Source organism: Ailuropoda melanoleuca, chromosome 1 (assembly GCF_002007445.2).
Source record: "Ailuropoda melanoleuca isolate Jingjing chromosome 1, ASM200744v2, whole genome shotgun sequence".
Taxonomy (NCBI): domain Eukaryota; kingdom Metazoa; phylum Chordata; class Mammalia; order Carnivora; family Ursidae; genus Ailuropoda; species Ailuropoda melanoleuca.
The window spans coordinates 67,655,765-67,676,128 of record NC_048218.1 but is presented as its reverse complement, the minus strand read 5'-3'; the positions used below and the strand labels follow the sequence as shown (position 1 = coordinate 67,676,128).

The window sequence follows — 20,364 nt, the reverse complement described above, 5'->3', positions numbered from 1 at the left end:
TGTAAAAGTAATCAGTACTTTAGGACTGAGGCAGAGTACCCAAGAAAGCAACAAATCTGGAAGAACTCCCTGTCACATGGCGTTGCCATTCTGGTGGAACCCACTAGGAAGCCACCTGTGGGGGTGATGCAACTTTAATTCAATGGAGGATGAGTAGGGCCAGAACTATAGTGATGCCTAGGACTAGATCTGGGCAGATCTCTAGGGCCCAGCATTTAAGGTGTCACTCACTCAGATTTTGTGCCCTTGGTGCTTCTCTTGCCTCACCAATCTCAGCTTGCTGGGGAGGGATGATGAGTACCACTAGGTGTTCTGTGCCCCAGAATAAGTCTTGAGGTGTACAGTGGAACCTGAAAGTAAAAATCCTTTCTCTAGAGTCTCTTCAGTGTTCTCTACTTACCAAGCTTAACACTGTGCCAGCTGGTAAGAGAAATGTTCCTGTAATAGAAGCAGGGCAGTAAAGAGTAAATTGGGAGCTGAAAGGCAATACGTTGGTAAATCGTTCAACCATTATAACAAGTTTTCCTGTCTCGTTGAGCTCTGTTCTCAAAACAGGTACACTACACAAAAGCATTCTGGAGTTAAGTAAGTTTGGGAATACATACACTATTATCCCCAACTTAGAAATTGATCACACACATTAGTCCTAAGAAATCCTATAGTGAAGAAAACTATTTTAACTTTTTTTAGTTTGGCCATGAAACGTTTCTGTTAGAAGACCTGTAGTATTATACAGGATACCATTCTAAAGACATTCCCCCCCAAATTAGAATTCCAAAGTAGAAATGCATAGGGCACCTGGGTGCCTCAGTCAGTTAAGCCTTTGGCTCAGGTCATGTTTGAGCCCTGTGCTGGGTTCCCTGCTCAGTGGGGAGTCTGCGTCTCTATTTCCCTCTGCCTGCAGCTCCCTCTGCTTGTGTTCTCTCTGTCAAATAAATAGATAAAAACTTAAGAAAAAAATAAAAATGCCCAGTATCACAATTGTAACTTAGCATGGTTCCCTGGAATTTCTGACCATTGCAGTAAGAAATAGAAGAATTTGAGGTGCAATTAGAAAAAAGAAGACCATATCATTTATAGGTGATAATAGTTATTGCTCAGTAATCCCAAGAAAATAATTCGGGTTTTTCCCCCGCAAGAAAATAATTTGAAAGACTATAGAACTAAAAATAAGTTCAGTGGAATGGCTGATTGAAAGGTATTAATTAAAAACCTCAGTAGCTTTTGGTAATCCCAGGAATGACAATATGAAAATTATTGTTAGAAAAGGGATCTTTTTTGTGATTGACAACAAAATATGTAAAATATGGAGTAATAAACTCAAAGATAAAGACTTACATGAGGAAAAGTTTAAAGCTTTACTGAGTTTAGTGATAAGCCTTGAATAAGTGGCAAGACATACTGTGTTTATGAATATTGTAAAGATGTCAATTCTTAAAAAATTAATTGTAAATTTAATATAATTCTTTCAAAGTATCAAAGGATATGGGGGCACCTGGGTGGCTTAGTTGATTGGGCATCTGCCTTTGGCTTAGGCCATGATCCTGAGGTCCTGAGATCAAGCCTGGCATCGGGCTCCCTGCTTAGCAGGGAGCCTATTTCTCCCTCTCCCTCTGCTTCTTCCCCTGCTTGTTCTCTTTCTCTCTGTCAAATAAATAAATAAAATCTTTAAAAAAAAGTATCAAAGGATATTAAAACTTGATCCCAGGAAACCTACTTACAAATATGACAGTTCCTGAATGGAAGAATAGCAATAGCCAAAAACACATGGGAAATGTCCATTCTTCCTAGTAAACTACCAAATAAGACAGGATTTTTTTTCAAATACTAAGTGATAAAGATTAAAAAGAATATTCGGCATTGTCAATGATATGGAAAAAGTGGCACCCCTGTGTTCCTGGGAATATGAATAAATACAGTCATTCGAGAGGGGATTTTTTTACAACATGAATCAAAATCCTTAATTTGCTTTACTATTTGATAAAGCATTTCAACTTCCAGAAATTTATATCTTTTTTTTTTTTTAAGATTTTATTTATTGGACAGAGAGAGACACAGCAAGAGAGGGAACACCAGCAGGGGGGACTGGGAGAGGGAGAAGCAGGCTTCCCGCTGAGCAGGGAGCCTGATCCGAGGCTCGATCCCAGAACACTGGGATCATAACCTGAGCTGAAGGCAGACCCTTAATGACTGAGCCACCCAGGCGCCCCTAGAAATTTGTATCTTGAAGAAATGATCAGATGTGTATGAAAATATTATCTCTAGAAATCTAGAGAAATGTGAATTTGACTTGCTATTTATTTATTGATTAAACATATGTACTTGTAATATTCTTATTGCATATTACTGATACTTTGCAACTCTAAAATTAGAGGTAAATTTATATAATTGGTAGTTTTTTTTAATTGTACAGTAGAAAAAAAATCATGAAAATCATGCTTTTTTCCCCCCTGTAAGACATTTACCAGTTTTGTGTTTTAATATAGCTATCTTATTTAAAGATTCCTTTTTTCTGCCACTGAATATAAAATCCAGCTTTTTCTATTTGCAGTTTGGAACTGGATTTGTTTCCCTGCTATGCTCTTATTAATGAGTTAAAAAAAAGTTTGTTGCATCTTCACCTCCCCCCTCCAGAAAATGTTATTTATAATAATTTAACATTAGAAGTAAGTGAAGTGATCATTGTGAGGTTTTTGGATCAAGTATGACACATTAAAAAGTAAAACAATGAGGGGAACCTGGCTGGCTTAGTGGGTAGAGCATGTGACTCTTGATCCTCAGGATCATGAGTTCAAACTCCTCATTGGGCATGGAGCGTACTTAAAAAAATAATAATACAATGAACGAATATTAAAGATCGGAAAATATTCACAATGCAGTGTTAATGCACACTACAAAATAGTACATAGATTATGAAGTATGGTTTCCAGGAAGATTGATTCAGTGCACTTTCTAGGCACTTGGTACTACAAAATTGTGAATTACCTCTGTGATAGTCTTTTGAGTTGTTTAAAAAATAGAAATAAAAATGTTAACTTTTTAAATGTGTAGGAGTAAAAGAAAAGACTAGCAAGGGGTGGAATGTTAGTGGCTATCCCAAGATGATGGGATAATGGGTGACTTTTACTTTCATTCAAACTTTATATTAAGATTTCTGCAGTGAACATATTCATTTTTTTCATAATTAGAAAATATTTAGGGGTGCCTGTGTGGCTAAGTTGGTAAAGCATCTGCCTTTTCAGCTTAGGTCATGTTCCCAGGACCCTGGGGTCAAGTCCCACGTCGGGCTCCCTGCTCAGTGGGGAGCCTGCTTCTCCCTCTCTCCCTTGCTTGTGCTCTCTCTGGCTATCTCTCTCAAATAAATAAAATCTTTAAAAAATATATTAAAATAAATAAGATACATAATGGAAAGGCAAAGTCAAGTTATGTCATGTGCCATAGAGATTAAAGTATATTCATTGGAGCTCAATAGGGTTTTTAGCAAAAGCAGTTTAAATACAGTAGAAATGAAACCAAATTGCAGCATAGTAAGTAAATGAGATAAGAGATAGTGACCCACTGAAGATGAGTGTTGTTCAATAGAAATAAAATGTGAGCCACATATGAATAATATATGTTATTTAACCCAATATATCCAAAATATCTTTGCAGTGTATAATTAATACAAAGTTATTAATGAAATATTGTACTTTTTTTGTTACATCTTAATTGGACTAGTCCGTATTTCAAGCATTCAGTAACCACATGTTAGTGGGCACATTGCACAGGGAAAGTTGTTCATTGAGAAAATAATGCAAGAGAGAGGATAGCTACCAGGGAAACATGAGAATCTTATAGTCCTTTGCAGTCCATTATAGCAACGGAACTTGCTGGTGCAGTTTATTGCCTCTTTAAAACTGAAATAATATGTAATTTCAAAAGAAATACATATGAATAATGCAATGATAGTATGTCATAGTAATATAAGAAATATTATATAAATAATAATAAATGAAAAATAAAACCCTCGTACCTTCCACCCTGCTTAAGAAATAGAATACCCTAGGGGCGCCTGTGTGGCTCAGTTGGTTAAGCATCTGCCTTCAGCTCAGGTCATGATCCCAGGGTCCTGGGATTCAGCCCCATATCGGGCTCCTTGCTCCAAGGGGAGCCTGCTTCTCCTTCTCCGTCTGCCTGCTCCTCCCCCTTCTTGTGCTCTCTCTCTCTCTCAAATGAATACATAAAAATCTTAAAAAAAAAAAAGAAAAATAGAATACCCTGTGACCGACCTGTGTGCCCTTCAATTGCATTCTTAGATTGGTTTTCGTTTTTTTTTTTTAAATCCCCTACAGGTTTTGGCAAGAATAGTCTGAGCCGCAGAGGAAGAGTAATGCCTGGAAAAAGACGTCCTTATGGAGTTATCACTGGCCTTGCAGCTAGGAAAGCAACTGGAATTCGAAAAGGAATTAGTCCTATGAATCGACCACCTCTAAGTGATAAGGTAGGATGATGGCTTAATCCTGCATCAGATACCCTTTTCCTTTACTTGTGCTAATATTTCTATGAATGAGTAGAATATTTTCGTTGAGAGAGTATTTTATCTGAATATTTTGATTTTGTTTTTATGTAGTGCTTTGGAGCTTATGTAAAAAATAAATAAAAATTGTCATGCATGAAGCCTTTGCCTTTGTGTGTTTGTGTATGTACAGTTTTTAACAGGTTATTGAGGTGTAATTTTATACTATAAAATTCATCTTTTTAAGTGTACAATTCAGTGAATTTTAGAAAATTTACAGAGTTGTACAATTATCACAACAAGTTACATCAATCTAAAAAGAAATCTCATGTCCATTCAGAGTTATACCTCACCATCTACCGCAGGCAACCACTAATGTACTTTCTGTAGATTTTCTGTAAATTTGCCTTTTCTGCACATTTCATATAAATAGAATAATATGACAATATGTGGTTTGGCATTTAGTTATGGTGTTTTTCTTTTTTTTATTACTGAATAATATTCCATTATATGGGTATACCATATCTTGTTTATTCATTCACCAGTTGCTGGACATTTAAGTTATTTCCAATTTGGTACTATGAATAATGTTGCTGGGAACGTAAGTAAGTCTAGGTATAGATTATTATTTCTCTGGGGTAGGTATCAATTTTAATTAAACTACAGTTATTTACCCATTATAAGTTAATGACTTTTCAAAGTTTAACTGAAGTTTTATTTACTTCTCAATTGACTAATTTTGGAATTGGCTGATGCTTTCCTTTAAATAGTTTCACAGGTGGTTTTTCTTCTGATTCTTAAATTTAGTAAGTCCGAGCCACCAAGGAATTCCATGTTCTACTATTCTATTTTTTAATTTTTTTGGTTTCTCTGATTATTCAAGTAATCCATACTTGTAAAAAAAAATTCAGGACTTCATTCTTTAAATTATCCTTAATGTGAATATATTCTGGGTAAGAGTCACACCGTCTTAGATTCCATAACTTTTACCACCAGTAGTTGTTTTTGCCTCTTAAACTTTATCACAGAACTTAATCTTTGTTAAAAATAGGAAAACATTGATGAGATATGGATACTGGAAGGGAGGTTGGGTTTAACTGCTATCTAATTACTTGACCCAGTAAAAATATTAAACTACCACATGTGGTGGTCTTTTGTTTGAAAATAATGAAAATTGAAAATGTTAATTATAGAATGATATGAATGTACTGAATAGTAAGATCCATTTATTCAAAGTGGAATGATTTTGGCAAAGGTAAGTTTTGAAAAGTGCTATTTCTTAAAACCCTTTCCTCAACCTGAATACAGATTAATATTTTGAGTAGGACAAATATAGTACTTGTGAAGCAGATTATTTTCCAGCAAATTAGAAACCTAGTTACATATAAATAACTCATATTATCTTTTTCTATTGATTAAGCAAGTTACCTAAATAACTTAATTGGCCTTGAATTGTTATATATACTTAGGAATTTTACATCTTTAAAAAAATGTTCTGACCATAATCAGATGTTGTTTCTTTATGTCTCACTTTCCGTAGTTTATGTGAATTAGTGAGATTTATTTAGATAAAAGTGTACATTTTCTTACCCGTGAAGTGAATGACTGGGTGGGAAAGATAGCATACTCATTTACATAACTAGTGTTTACTGAGAGCAGGTGGCTGTGCTTACGGGGAAATGGTTGTCTCCAGGAATGAATTTTGGGTTTTTTTTGTTTGTTTTTGTTGTTTAGAGTCAGTTTAAAGTACCTGGCAGGTAAAAGTTGTGTTGAGGCTCTTTAGGGATTCTTCCAGTAACATAATTTTGTCAATATCATTCTAGAACTTTTTTCTTTCAGATTCAGAATTTCCCAAAGCTTGAGAGTATGTTAGGTTCCATAGAAATTTAAAAAAAAAGAGCAAGGAGCCTGACAAGGGGCTTGATCCCAGGACCCTGGGATCATGACCTGAGCTGAAGGCAGACACTTAACCAACAGAGCCACCCAGGTGCCCCTGTTCGATAGAACTTTTAACTTGACTTTGATAATGGTAAACCACTTAATACTTCTGTGAACTTAAAAAGTTGTGTTGCTGTTGCATATATATAGCAGTTATTTTCCACTAATGGTAGTTTTAATCACTTGTCTGATTTTAACAATAAAAATAAATGTCTCCATACTATGGAGTTCTGTTCAGCAATAAAAAAGGAATAAATTAATACATATGACAGCATGGATACACCTCAACACATCATGCTAAGCAAAAGGAAAACACAGTACTGTATGTTCTGTGTGATTCCATTTATTTGAAATTGTAGAAAATGCTAAACTGTAGTGACAGATCAGGCATTGCCTGGGGTGGGAGTCAGGTCAGAGAAAGGAATTGACTGCACAGGGGCACAAGGAAATGTTTTAGGGTGAGGGCACTGTTCTATATCTTGATTATGATGTGGTTGCATGATTATATGTAATTACTCAAATTCATTAAATTGCAAGCTAAAATTTTATTGTATATAAATAATGTCTTAGTAAAATTAACATAAATACCTTCAAGTTTTTCCGCTCAAAAATAATTTTTTATATCAAAATTATTGTGAAAGAAAAACTTACCTTTACACTTTTAAAAACATTTATACATATATACAAACCTTAGATCCATGGAATACGTTCAGCATGTATTATTGGATTGTTATTATCCTAGTCTATGTATCATTTAACTAATGTAATTGAATACTGACTATGTGCTAGATGTAAGGAATTCTGCAGTAACTCAATAGAAAATCCCTCATGGAGAACTGAGATAAACGGTAAATAAATTATCATACAAATAATTGTGTGGTTATAATATGGCAAAGTATTTTGAAGGAAAAAAACATGTGACCGCAGCATAGAGGGAACTTACATTTACCCATAAAATGATACTGGTGTTATTATTAAAGGCAGAATACAAAGCTTGGAATGGGTTATTAGTCTAATTTCATAGCATTTCCCCTATATTTTTTATATTCTTTATCCCTGTTTTTACATTCACTTCTTTTCCAAATGTTCATGAAAATGAAGACTTACAGTTTTGTGTTTTTTAGTCCGTTGATGTTTATGAAATACTTCTCATATGCTTAAAAAACATAAAGTAGTCTGGATTAAGTTTAAGGTATGACTTATATTGCCAAGAACTTTTGAAAAAGCTTCATGGAAAATACAGAAATCTGAATTAGGCTTTAATGCTGGATTGAATTTATATATGTGAACGAGAAAAAGTGGATATTTCTTATGCTTATTTTCTTGATTCCTTTTTTCCTCTGTAACTCTCTACTCAGACTTCTTTGCTGTCATTACCTCCTCTTTTTCTCACACATTTGTTTTGGAGCTTGGCCTTCTTATTCCTTCACTTGGTAATCAAAAATCATGTTTATATAAGTGATCCCCTAATTTACATTTCTGGCTTCCTGATTCTTCTCTTGAGCTCCAGGACCATGTTTCCCCATAACCTGTGCATCCCCCAGAGTACCTCAAACTGAACATATCCAAAATAGAAAAAATTCATTTTTCTCTCTATTTGAATTCTCCTTTTGCTGGAAGTATTTTAAGTATGGTGTGGTTTCTGTCTTTTCAGTCACTTAGATTGGAGGTAGTTGAGTCATTTTAGCTTCTCCAGCATGCAAATCTAAGCAGTCTCTGTCCATTCTGCTTTCAGAAATGTTTATTGTAGTGGGGTATATAGCAAAAAGCAATCTGATTAACATAGTTTTTTGCCTTCTGAAAGAATATAGAACGATATTTTCCAGCATTAAAAAGGAAGGCCAACCTTCTGAGACAAAATGAAGTACAGAGAAAAGCAGTTGCAGTTCTCAAGAGACCTAACCAGTTAAATAGAAAGTAAGTACTCAAATATGATAATACTGTGTTATCCTGAATAAAGAAAGATACACTCCTTGCACTAAGTGATCAAATGAATGTATTTGTAGTGGTCATTTTTTTTTAAAGGTTTTTTTTTTTTTTTTTTTTTTTTAAGATTTTACTTATTTATTTGACAGAGAGAGAGAGAGACAGCCGGCGAGTGAGGGAACACAAGCAGGGGGAGTGGGAGAGGAAGAAGCAGGCTCCCAGTGCAGGAGCCTGATGTGGGCCTCAATCCCAGAACGCTGGGATCACACCCTGAGCCGAAGGCAGACGCTTAATGACTGAGCCACCCAGGCACCCCTGTAGTGGTCATTTTCAAGACAGATATTGGGGATGTCTATCTGAACGTCCAACATGGAAGCATTCAGTAATAGCTTTCTTATTTCTTAGACCCAGTATTACTGATAAATTTAACAAATTGTAAACTTTTTTAAAAAGCATCACTGTGCTTCATTATCTCTGTTTACATATAGAATAAAATTACAAAAGGTGATTGTTTAGGTAAAAACACCTCTGCCGGAATTATTCAAAATTGGGAATTCTGAAAGCTAAAATTGTTATTCAGTCTCAATTACTCTTAATAGAACAGTATATTTGTAGAAAAAACAAACTATAAAGAATTCTGCATGAATGCCTCCTAAGCTGAATTTTTTTTAAAGTAATCTCTGTGTGTAACGTGGGCCTGTCAATCACAACCTCAAGATCAAGGTTACATGCTCTATTGAGCCAGCCAGGTGCTCCATAGCTGAGATTATTTTAATGTTAAATTGAAAGCAAACAGAAATTTAAAAATTATCACCTATTGTTATGGCATTCTGTTCTCTGTAAGGAGAAAATGGGCAGAAAGGAAATTGATAAACTGCTAAGTGTCTGTATTGGTTTCAAATACCATTTATTCATCTCTTATAGAAGATAATTCAAAAACAAAAACTCTGAAATGAAGTTTTTTGTATAAGTGGAATGGCTGGAATTGCAGTTTTACTTAACTATCATCTCTTTTTTTTTTTTTTGGGAATCATTTGGTGTAGTACCTTTTGGAAAATAGAAACTTCTCAAATAAGAACTTATCCATTACATGAGGCATTAATGACCCATGTTAATTGGGCTAGCTAGGAAAATTTGAGTCTCTCTAAGATTAGAGGTAAGATTAGGCAATCTGTTACATGTTTATTTATAAAAAATAAATACCTAGATAAATATGAAAAATTTGTTTTCTCATATTTTACCGACTTCATATAGAAATTAGAAGGGAATTGGTGAAAGTCAAGTCAAACATAATCGAGAGTACATTGTGTGAAAGAACAAACTGGAAGATTGTAAGTTTCTATGTGATTTATATTAATATATAAAGGTTTCTGAGTGAGAATGGAAGAGAAAACTGAAGATGTTATTTTTCAAGATTTTCTCTTTAGTTTTGGGGCTTCAGCAGTTTGACTGTGATGTGCCTAGGTGTGATTTTCTTTTTACTAATCCTGTAAATAAATCTGTACATACATGTTTTTTAACAAATTTAGGAAATAGCATTAAAAATGTTATTTTTAATGTCTTCAGAAGAGATCTTCTGTGTTGTAATATACAGAATTAACTAGGTTGTTATGTAGCGTGCCACAGAATAATATTTATAAATTGAATCTCAATAGCTTTGTGTAAATAAGAAAATTCAGAATCTTTATGTTTAGTGTACCTCAGTTGTCCAGCCTATGAATTTAACTATTTTCGGTTATTTTTTCCAGGATGTTTGGAAGTTGTTAAATGGCTGAGACTATTCACGGTGTATGTATTTTTGTTGCAGAAATAACATTCCAGCTAATTTTACCAGGAGTGGAAATAAATTAAGTCATCAGAAGGATACTCGTCAGGCAACTTTTCTTTTCAGAAGAGGCCTAAAGGTATAAAAAAAACCTTGTTGGTGGTTTCCTTTAACTCAGAGGATCTTGAACATCTGTCTTTAGTAGTAATCCTCAATCATAAGCATGGCCCATGGTTGAGGTAGGGGTTGGGTTTGGGATATGGAGACCGTGACATTAGATTAGTTCTTTTTGTTGTTTATTTTTTCTGTTCTCTCTCGTTGTCATTAGTAGCAACATCTTATGAGTTTAACATGCTACTTAGGAATAAATTTGTTTTACCACTTGTTCTGAGATAGGAACCCCAACAAAGAGGAATGCCAGAATAGATACATGCCTCTCTTGCATTCATACACACACCACACTGGGTTATAAAGTTACAGAGCAGGATCGCTTCTTGGATTCAAATCCTCTGCTTTCTATGGGATCTACTGCTTTTTTTTTCCCTTCAGGTTCAGGCCCAGTTGAACACAGAACAACTGCTAGACGATGTAGTAGCAAAGAGAACTCGTCAGTAAGTTTCAATTTGTTTTTCAAGATGTCATTTCAAAATTCCCAGAATACTAGCAACCCAGATTACTATGTGCTCTTGTCCAGAAGGAATTAAATGAGACCCAAAGTATATTAACCCTTGAGCCTGAAATAGATAAATCCATTTTGTTTTTTGTGTTTTTCCCTGAAAGCCTTTTGCATTTTCACATCCGTGTTATGAATTTTAGCAACAAATACATCTATTAAAAAAAATTAATGGCCTATTCCATTTTAATGAAATAGATCTTTATTTTCTGTAACTGCTTGTATATAAGTGAACCTATTCAGGGAATAAATAGAAGAAAATCCAATAGCGCTTTTAGAAAACTTCTAAACCTTTAATTTTACAATAGGATATTTTTCTCTTCACATATTCTTTTTTCCCCCAACCCCATAGAAGTTTTTAAAAAATATATCTTTTGTCTGTTAGAATTGTGCTTCCGACATGTGAGTTGTAACATTCTAATTCCATTGAAAAGATCAGGTTTTGAGATTAAATTATTTAAAGCCAGGACTACTTTTTGGAAAACAAAATATGTGAAACATGGTGTTGGTCCAGATGTGATGCCAGCTATAATTGAGCAGAGTGAAAGAAGAGAAACTGTTTGAACTTGATGTTGACAATACTCTTTTGCATGGGAGTCATGACATTAGAAACCATAAGGAAAGAAATATTCATAAGCTGTTTGCTTCTGCAATGAAGTGTTTATATAATTGTAATAATATAAATGCTGTTTGTCTTGAACTTTTGAGTATCAACCTACAGGGGGGAAAAACACATAATACTTAATTTGGTTAATAGTATGGTGAAAATGTCAGATTTTGAGTAACTTGAATATAAAAGTAGAGCTGATTAAAAAAATGGGAGGTGCAAAGTGGGAGAAGAGGTGAAAGGAAGGAATAGAGGTACTACTGTCCTTTCATACAAAGTGGGGAGGGGATGGTGTTGAGAGAGATTGAAAGGAAGAGATTAAGAGACTGAAAGAGATTTAAGTATATTTGAAGTTATAGTGGAAGTAAAATAGTGTTATATAGATATCAAAATGTTCAGAGGTAGGTAGGAAAACTAGAGGATAGTGTGATGAGCTAAAACTTTATCATAGCAAAATATTATTACATACACATCTTGTATAGTGAACTAGAGGTAACTAGAAAGCAATAAAAACAGGAAAGTTTAAAATTGCTGCCATTGGGGAGCAGGAAAGTTCTGCCTCTGGGGAGCAGAAACTGGGGGAGAAAACTGGGAACTGTCACTTTTCATTAGAAACCTTTCTGTATTATTTAATTTAATGTACATATATTGTTACACTGAAAAATACTTAAATTGAAGTGTCTAGTTCCTATATCCAAGATGCTGATTAATTATATTATTGTGGGGCTTAGTATTTTTTAAAAGCTAAGAAAAAGTGATGGCTACTTTATTTATTTATTTTTTTAAAGATTTTATTTATTTATTCGACAGAGATAGAGACAGCCAGCGAGAGAGGGAGCACAAGCAGGGGGAGTGGGAGAGGAAGAAGCAGGCTCATAGCGGAGGAGCCTGATGTGGGGCTCGATCCCATAACGCCGGGATCACGCCCTGAGCTGAAGGCAGATGCTTAACTGCTGTGCCACCCAGGCGCCCCATGGCTACTTTAAAATGTATGTTTTTATGTGGAATACACTAGAGGTTTTATAAACTTCCACTTTAATGAAGTTTTTGGTTTTTTGAAACTAGATGGCGGACTTCTACCACAAATGGAGGAATTTTGACTGTCTCTATTGACAATCCTGGAGCAGTGCAGTGCCCAGTGTAAGTCCTTTTTTTATTCTGGGGAAATTATAACCTCTCCATGTAATAGATAATACAAAAGCATTGAACTTACTCGTCATTTCCAAGTTAAGATAAACTGAGACAAAGATAAAAGTAATACTTGTAGGGCAAGGTGGAAATAGTATATTAAAAAGTTAAAGTGAAAGCTCTCTTGATTCCTGGTTTTATAGCCCCAAAGTAGCCACTTTTAACAGTTCCATGTTTTTATTTAAAAAAAAAAAAAAAGGTGCATATATGCAAAGTACTATATACATTTTTTTTTAATGTATAGTGATAAATGAGGGAATGCTATATATGTACTTGCTCCTTTCTCCTCCACCCCCCCAGTATATTTTGGACATCTTTACTTTTCAATACTTACAGATCTGCCTTTTTAAAGGCTTCCTCGTGTGTTCTTTTATCTGGATGACTTTAATTTAGTTAACTGTTCCATTATGTTTATTGCATTATAAACTCTCTAGGTTTGTGTAGTGTTTGATCTCCTCAGCCATTTTAATAAATGAAGAAAACAAGAGGATGAGTCTCCAATCATTCCAAATTGTTGAAAAGTTTATAGTTCTACTTAAAGAGGTATTCTGTGAATGATTATAAATTTTAGTCTCTAGATTAGTCAAGAACCAGATACAGTAGTACCCCCTTGCCTGTGATTTCACTTTTCATGGTTTCAGTTACCCAGTCAACCATGCTCTGGAAACAGATGGTCCTCCTTCTGATGTTTTGTCAGAAGGTCAGTAGTAGCCTAACAACTGCAGCACAATTCCTACCTCATTCACCTCACTTCATCTCGTTATGTAGGCATTTTATCATCTCACATGGTGAGTACAATAACATATTTTGAGAGAGGAGGGGAGAGAGACCAAATTCACATTACTTTTATTATAGTATATTGCCACAGTTTTTCTGTTTTACTGTTAGTTATCGTTAATTTCACACCACTCCTAATTTATAAACTAAACTTCATCATAGGTATGTATGTATAGGGAAAAACATACAGTATTGTAGGGGTTCAGTACTGTCTGCAGTTTCAGGTATCTACTTACGGGCTGGGGAGCAGTCCAGGAATGTATACCCTATGGATAAGGGGGGACTGTTGTACTTCTTTTGAGAACACAAAATAGCCCTATACGTTGGAACATGTGACAAGATATCTTACGTACCAAATGATTTATTTTTCTTTTGATTATTAAGCTTGTCTGATTTCATTTTAATTTTTTTTCTAATAGAACTCAAAAACCACGGTTAACTCGTACTGCTGTACCCTCATTCTTGACAAAACGGGAACAGTCTGATGTAAAGAAAGTTCCTAAAGGTGTCCCCCTACAATTTGACATAAATAGTGTTGGAAAACAGGTAAATGTTTTTTTTTATTATTTCTGTGGGCCATTCATTGAGAATATTTTAATTTAAAAAAATGTGTAATAGGGGGCGCCTGGGTGGCACAGCGGTTAAGCATCTGCCTTCGACTCAGGGCGTGATCCCAGCGTTACGGAATCGAGTCCCACATCAGGCTCCTCCGCTATGAGCCTGCTTCTTCCTCTCCCACTCCCCCTGCTTGTGTTCCCTCTCTTGCTGGCTGTCTCTATCTCTGTCAAATAAATAAATAAAATCTTTTTTAAAAATAAATAAATAAATAAATGTGTAATGAATTAAATAGGGTGTCATAAGTTTCCTCAACCCTGGGAAGCCACTGATTGATCTACTTTGTTTCTTTTCTTTTTTTTTTTTTAAGATTTTATTTTATTTTTATTATTTATTTGTCAGAGAGAGAGAGAGCACAAGTGGGGTGAGGGGCAAAGGGAGAAGCAGGCTCCCTGCTGAGCAAGGAGCCTGATGCGGGACTCGAGCCCGGAACCCTGGGATCATGACCTGAGTCAAAGGCAGTCAACTGACTGAGCCACCCAGGCATCCCTACTTTCTGTTTCTGTAGATAAGCTTATTTTGGACATTTCATATGAATGGAATCATACAATATGTGATCTTTTGTGACTGGCTTCTTTTACTTAGCATAGTATTTTCAAGTTTCATCCATAGTGTATGATCTTTTTATTGCTGAATAATGTTCCATCATATGGATATACCATATTTATTCATTCATCAGTTGGTAGACATTTGGGCTGTTTCCATTCTGTGGCTGTTGTGAATAATGCTCATCTGCACATTCATGTACATGTCTTTTGTGTGAGTATGTGTTTCCATTTCCCCTGGATAAAAACCTACAAGTGGAATTGCTAGGTCATATCATCTATGAACTGCCAGCCTTGTTTTCCAAAGTGGCTGCACTGTTCACATTCCTTCCAGGATGTATGAGAGTTCTAAATTTCTCCACATCCTCATCTATACTTGTTATTATCTGTCATTTGATTATAGCAAGTGCTTGTGAAGTGGTATATCTCACTGTGGTTTTGACAGTTTTTATATTATATCAACTTTGTGTCTTGTGATCTTGCTAAAATTCACTTAACTACTTTAGTAATTTTGTACATTCCTAGGATTTTCTTTGTAAACAATCATGTCATCCTCCAAATTCCTTTCCAATCTTTAAACCTTTTCTTTTTCTTTGTTGTGATGGCTAGAACCCTCAGTACATTGTTGAATAGAAGTGGTGAGAGCATGGTGTGCTTGCCTTGTTCCCAGGCATGAGGAGAAAGCATTAAATATTTCACCATTGAGTATGTTGTTAGCAGTAGGTTTTCAGTAGATTCTCTTTATCAGGTTGAGGGAGTTTCCTTTATTTCATAGTTGAGAATTTTTATCATGAATGGTTGTTGGATTTTGTCAGATGCTTTTTCTGGTATCCATTGGTATAAGAATGTGTGGAATTGAAAATATGAAGTATGGACATAAGTTTGACCAAGTTTGTTTTACTTCTTTTTATTTTATTTTGTCATGGTTTCTTTCAGAAATGGGGACCTATAATTTGGGTGTGCTTTCTGTTGTCAATCGAAAACCAGATGTTGATTTGAATTTGATTTGAATTTCTGTGAGGAACTCAGAGAAATCCAAGAACTCATAGAAATTCAAGAAAATATGTTTCCGGGATTCCTGAGTGGCTTAGTCGGTTAAGCGTCTGCCTTCGGCTAGGGTCATGATCCTCAGGTTCTGGGATTGAGTCCCACATTGGGCTCCTTGCTCAACAGGGAGCCTGCTTCTCCCTCTGCCTGATGCTCCCCCTGCTTGTGTGGGCACGTGCGCTCTCTCTTCCTCTCTCTCTCCCTCCCCCCCCACAAATAAATAAAATCTTTTTTAAAAAGTAAATATGTTTCAAATATTCACAACTGTAAATATGTCTTATGTTTATCAGAGACAGCACTAGAATTTGTGGCAGTGTTTGTAGAGCGTAAAAATAATTCAGGTAGAGAAACTCTTGGATGTATGACTTGTGGGCATTATAGTAATGTTTTATATAGTATATAACATAGGCATTTATAGTGGTTAGGAGATGGAGATTGTGAGACCACCAGGTTGATTCTGGAGCTGCAAGTAGGCAAGTTAACTTCTCTAAACTTCACTAAATTCACCTATTTCGTATGGTTTTTGTTAAAGTTAAATGAGTTCATATGCATAAATATTTAGGAAATGTTGTTGCTTTGAATTACCATTGTGATCACATTATTGTTCTTAAGCAAATATGGCTAACAGTCAAGTTGTTAATTTTTTTCTTTTGTTTTGTTTTCTCTAGACAGGGATGACTTTGAATGAGCGATTTGGGATCCTGAAGGAACAAAGAGCCACTCTCACGTTCAACAAAGGAGGAAGCCGTTTTGTAACCGTGGGATAGATCCGTGTCAAAGGGACTTTTGAGTGATGACTCTGTTTTAAAAGTTGAATTGCTTGAAGAGTTCACACAAATTCAAGAAACTTTATTTCAAAATATTCACAAGGCTAAATAACTCTTATTTTTATTTTTGAAGTTTTTTTTTTTTTTTTAAACATGTATAAATAACGCCCTGGAAGAATAACAGGGAATATACCTATCTGTTCTTAAGATTTCATGGTTGGCCCAGACAGAACAATTCTCTATTTGACGACTTTGGTTCCTCATGAAGCAGAAAGAAGACAGAAAGATAGAAATTGATTATTTTTATGATAGTGCTATGTAGGATCTCATCACTTGTCCGTTTTTTACACTTTGCCATGGTAAATCTTGGTCTTCAGAGATATGAGTAGGTCCCTTTGTTGCTGTCACCTATCCTTTGGTAGTGTTGATGTAATAAGTGCAGTTGACTTTTCTTCATTAGAGATATTAAAAAAAAATCACTTGAATTCCAGTTTTGAGTTCTAAGATTTTTGGGAATATCTGGAATTTGGGTTACTTTTCAGATGACATTAGTTTAATCCTTCAGAGTTGTAAGTCTTTAATACTGAACTTTTAACAAGAAATGTGACTCTAGGTGTTAGTCTTTGTTTAAAATGTTGATGTTTAAAGGCTGTAAATAAATGTGTGTTTACAAAAGTATCTTGGAAGAGAAGGTCCAATGGAAAAACCTGACAATTGTGTTTAGAAAATGAAGAAAGCAGGAGAGGAAGTAGGTTGAAGACAGATAACAGGTGAAAAATTTCAAAACCCAGGACATCCATATACTGTTTGAATTTAATGTAGTCTTGAATCTAGTGTCCATGAAGAATTCTTCAAATGATATTTAGAAGAATTATAATTGTCAAAATGGATGGAGTCCCTTAGATATTTTGACGGTAAAATCAATAGCCATAAAGTCCTAGACTACTTATTCGAAAAGTTAAATTTTATAAGCTTTTTAAGCTTGCTAATTAAACAGTATACAGCTTCAAAATCAAAAACATACTTGTATATGTCACAAAGAAAAAAAATCCAAAATGGTAGTAGAGTTACATTGTAATCTTGTTTTATACCTTTCTTGTATAAAGTTCAGGCATTTATGGTGAGAGGGTTTTTTTTTCCCCCCCACACACTGGAGGAGTGGGAGGAATTAATCTGTTGTGCCAAGCTAGTGCTGAAAGTCCTCAGACGGTTGTTTAAGTTACAGTATAATGCCAAATGCAGCAAAATATTTCAGCTACAAGTTCATTCATTTTGAAGCTTAACCTTTTGGTTTGCTATAATGTTAAAACCTCTAAGTAGGTATTAGTTTCCCTAGAGTGTACTGGTGTTGATTTTCCCTGTAAAAACAAAACAAAACAAAGTTATCACTCTTGCCTGCCTTGCATTGTATATTAGACGTCATTGTTTTCTCTCATGCTCCTTGGGTTACTTGGTTTATGCTAGCCACGGAAAAGTATCAATAACAGTTTCATGCTTATACCAAAGAATTAAATCTGATCCTTAATATCTGGTATTTTGCCAGTAAGTCTACCGATAAGGGATTATTGGAAGCCAGTCACACAATTTGAAAATAAACTTTAGTCTTCTTAGGCCAAGGACTCATTGCAAAACATTTTTGCAAGTAAAAATGCTTAGATTTCATCCATTAACAGTCCATTTTCTTTTAGACTGGTTTAGAATTACTGGTAGCTTATTTTAAAGCAAAGGAAAAACAACTGAGCACAAATTTGCTGTCTTTAGGACAGTTTGTGAAAATATGGTATAAAGATGCTTTCATTTTTTTTATTTTAAATATTGTACAGAGCTATTATTAATGCCATTTTTCTTGAAAACCTTAAAAATTGTCCCAAATATTGACATTAATTGCATCAAACAACAAAGTGTCTTTGGTATATTAAACTTTTGCTCTTTGTGCATCTTTAATTTCATTTTCTTTTTAAATATAAAATTTTGCCTTTGTTATAACTAAATTAAAATTCTTGAGTGCTAATATGTTGTATATAAACAAAAGAATATGCTTTGTTGGAGGAAAATTTCCTTTTTTGGAATGTGGTTGTAGTCATCCTTTTTCAGTTCTTAAATTTTTTTTTAAACAGGATACAACTTAAAATTTCCTTTGCATCAAGGTGTATGCAAAACATTGATGCAGTGCATCACAAAATGAAAGTTTGTATTTAACGAGGAGATGCTTTACACTGTACTTTTTGGTGTTTTTTGGAAAAGTTACAAATTTAGATCTATTCTGAAGCTGTTCATTTTTAACAAATAAAATGTTACAGGTCTCACATTTATTCTTAGCTATAAAGAATCACTTGTGGTTTTTAGATTGTTCTGTATTCAAAGAACTTTGTAGTGTTTATATTTATCATTTTTAGGGCTGGAAAAACTACCTACCAATTAAATTGGTAAGTCAGTCTAGACTCATATTCTAACTGCTTTTTGACCATTTCATTCATAAGCTCCAACCAGGAAGTAAGCCAGGAGGAGTTTAAAATAATGAATCAAGTTTACTTAGAACGCAGGATTTCAAGCTAGATGAACCTTTCAGGATCATCCATTTCACCTTCTCTGTCTACATCTTAGTTAAGTGAGGCTCAACTTTTCAAGACTTCTATGTGGCAGAGTCACTTTTTGAGCTCAGGTATTTAATTCTCAGTTCATAATAAACTGCTTCTGTGACTTGAATACCCACAGAAAGTAGTGGAATGATGTTTGGCTAAAGTCAGATATTTAAGAAATGGTAATAGGCAGGCTTTAGCATTTGTATCATGGTAAGTAAATCTACTCTACCACAATTATTGAGACTTTATTACTTCGGTATTAAAGTTATGTAGATGTCTTAGAAAAGGCCAGTGTTCCTAATTAGACATTACGTATTTTTTTTCCAATAGGCATGAATTTCACAATTTAAATTGCAAACACATCATAAAATACTTTTAAGTATGAAGAAACTTATAGGCTGCATTGCCCAGTGATAATTTTTTGTTTATATAGATACGTATATCCTATTTTGCTGTCAGCTTTATAATTCACACAGTATACACAGTTTCATAAGATAATTTTTAATTTAATTTTTTTTTATTTTAGTCATCAGTACTCATCATGACAAGAGCCCTCATTAATCGCCATCACCTATTTCACCCATCCCTCCACCCACCTCCCCTGTGGTAACCATCAGGTTTTTCTTTATAGTGAAGAGTCTGTTTCTTGGTTTGTCTCTTTTTTCCTTTTGCTCCTTTGTTTTGTTTCTTAATGTGTCAGGGTAATTTTTGTCCTGATCTAGATTTACTACCATAAGGAGGTAAGAGAAAAAAATAGCTGACTTTGCACTACAAAGAATGAATACCATACATTCTGAATACAGGCAGTATCAGGGCAGAAAATGATTTCTTCATTTCTGATTTTTGAACTTTCTTCAGAATTATGATTGTTCTATTGTCACTGTATATTAAAAAAGAAGTGATTTAAGCTTCCTTTTAAAGACGGTTTTTACATAGATCAATTTGAATTTATTCCCTTTTTAAAAGTGATAGAACAAACCCCAAGCATTTACAACAAGAATTTTACAGTATTGTGGGCCATTTAATAGGGATTTAAAGATTTTCTTATAAATCGTTGACTTCTAACACCTCTTTTCCCCTTCATTATGTTACTTCTATCAAATCTATTACCAAAAAGCTTGATGAAACAAGGAAGTAAACAAGGAAGTAATAACATGCTGGAGCTGAAATTCCTTGTTCTGAATTGTATTTCAGATGAGGTTTACTCATGTTTAAAGATGAATAGGAAATTATTTCCCTAGTGTGTATGTGTGTGATTTCTACTTCTATTTCCACTTTCATTTAATGAGAAGAAAATCCTATTGTCTAAATTTTCTTGTATAAAGTTTTAAAAATCAGTTATTAGCACTGTTTATTAAAGGAGCCAGAAAGGGAAGAACTAAACATTTATTGAATGTATTCAACAAGCCAGTTTCTGTGCTTTACATTTGAAGAGTGTG

The 20,364-nt window shown here is 34.5% G+C and overlaps 1 protein-coding gene across 1 annotated transcript in view; it reads left to right on the top strand.

The window, feature by feature from the left end:
- The window catches only part of FYTTD1 (forty-two-three domain containing 1), a 28,558-nt gene extending 9,886 nt beyond the window's left edge, over positions 1 to 18,672 (top strand). Inside the window, exons 3-9 of the mRNA XM_002916764.4 lie at positions 4,332 to 4,480; positions 8,238 to 8,350; positions 10,167 to 10,263; positions 10,674 to 10,735; positions 12,470 to 12,544; positions 13,789 to 13,915; positions 16,245 to 18,672. Of these exons, the coding sequence (XP_002916810.1) occupies positions 4,332 to 4,480; positions 8,238 to 8,350; positions 10,167 to 10,263; positions 10,674 to 10,735; positions 12,470 to 12,544; positions 13,789 to 13,915; positions 16,245 to 16,343 (722 nt within the window). The 3' untranslated portion in view covers positions 16,344 to 18,672. The remainder of the gene's footprint in view (positions 1 to 4,331; positions 4,481 to 8,237; positions 8,351 to 10,166; positions 10,264 to 10,673; positions 10,736 to 12,469; positions 12,545 to 13,788; positions 13,916 to 16,244) is intronic.
- The last annotated feature ends 1,692 nt before the right edge of the window (positions 18,673 to 20,364 follow it).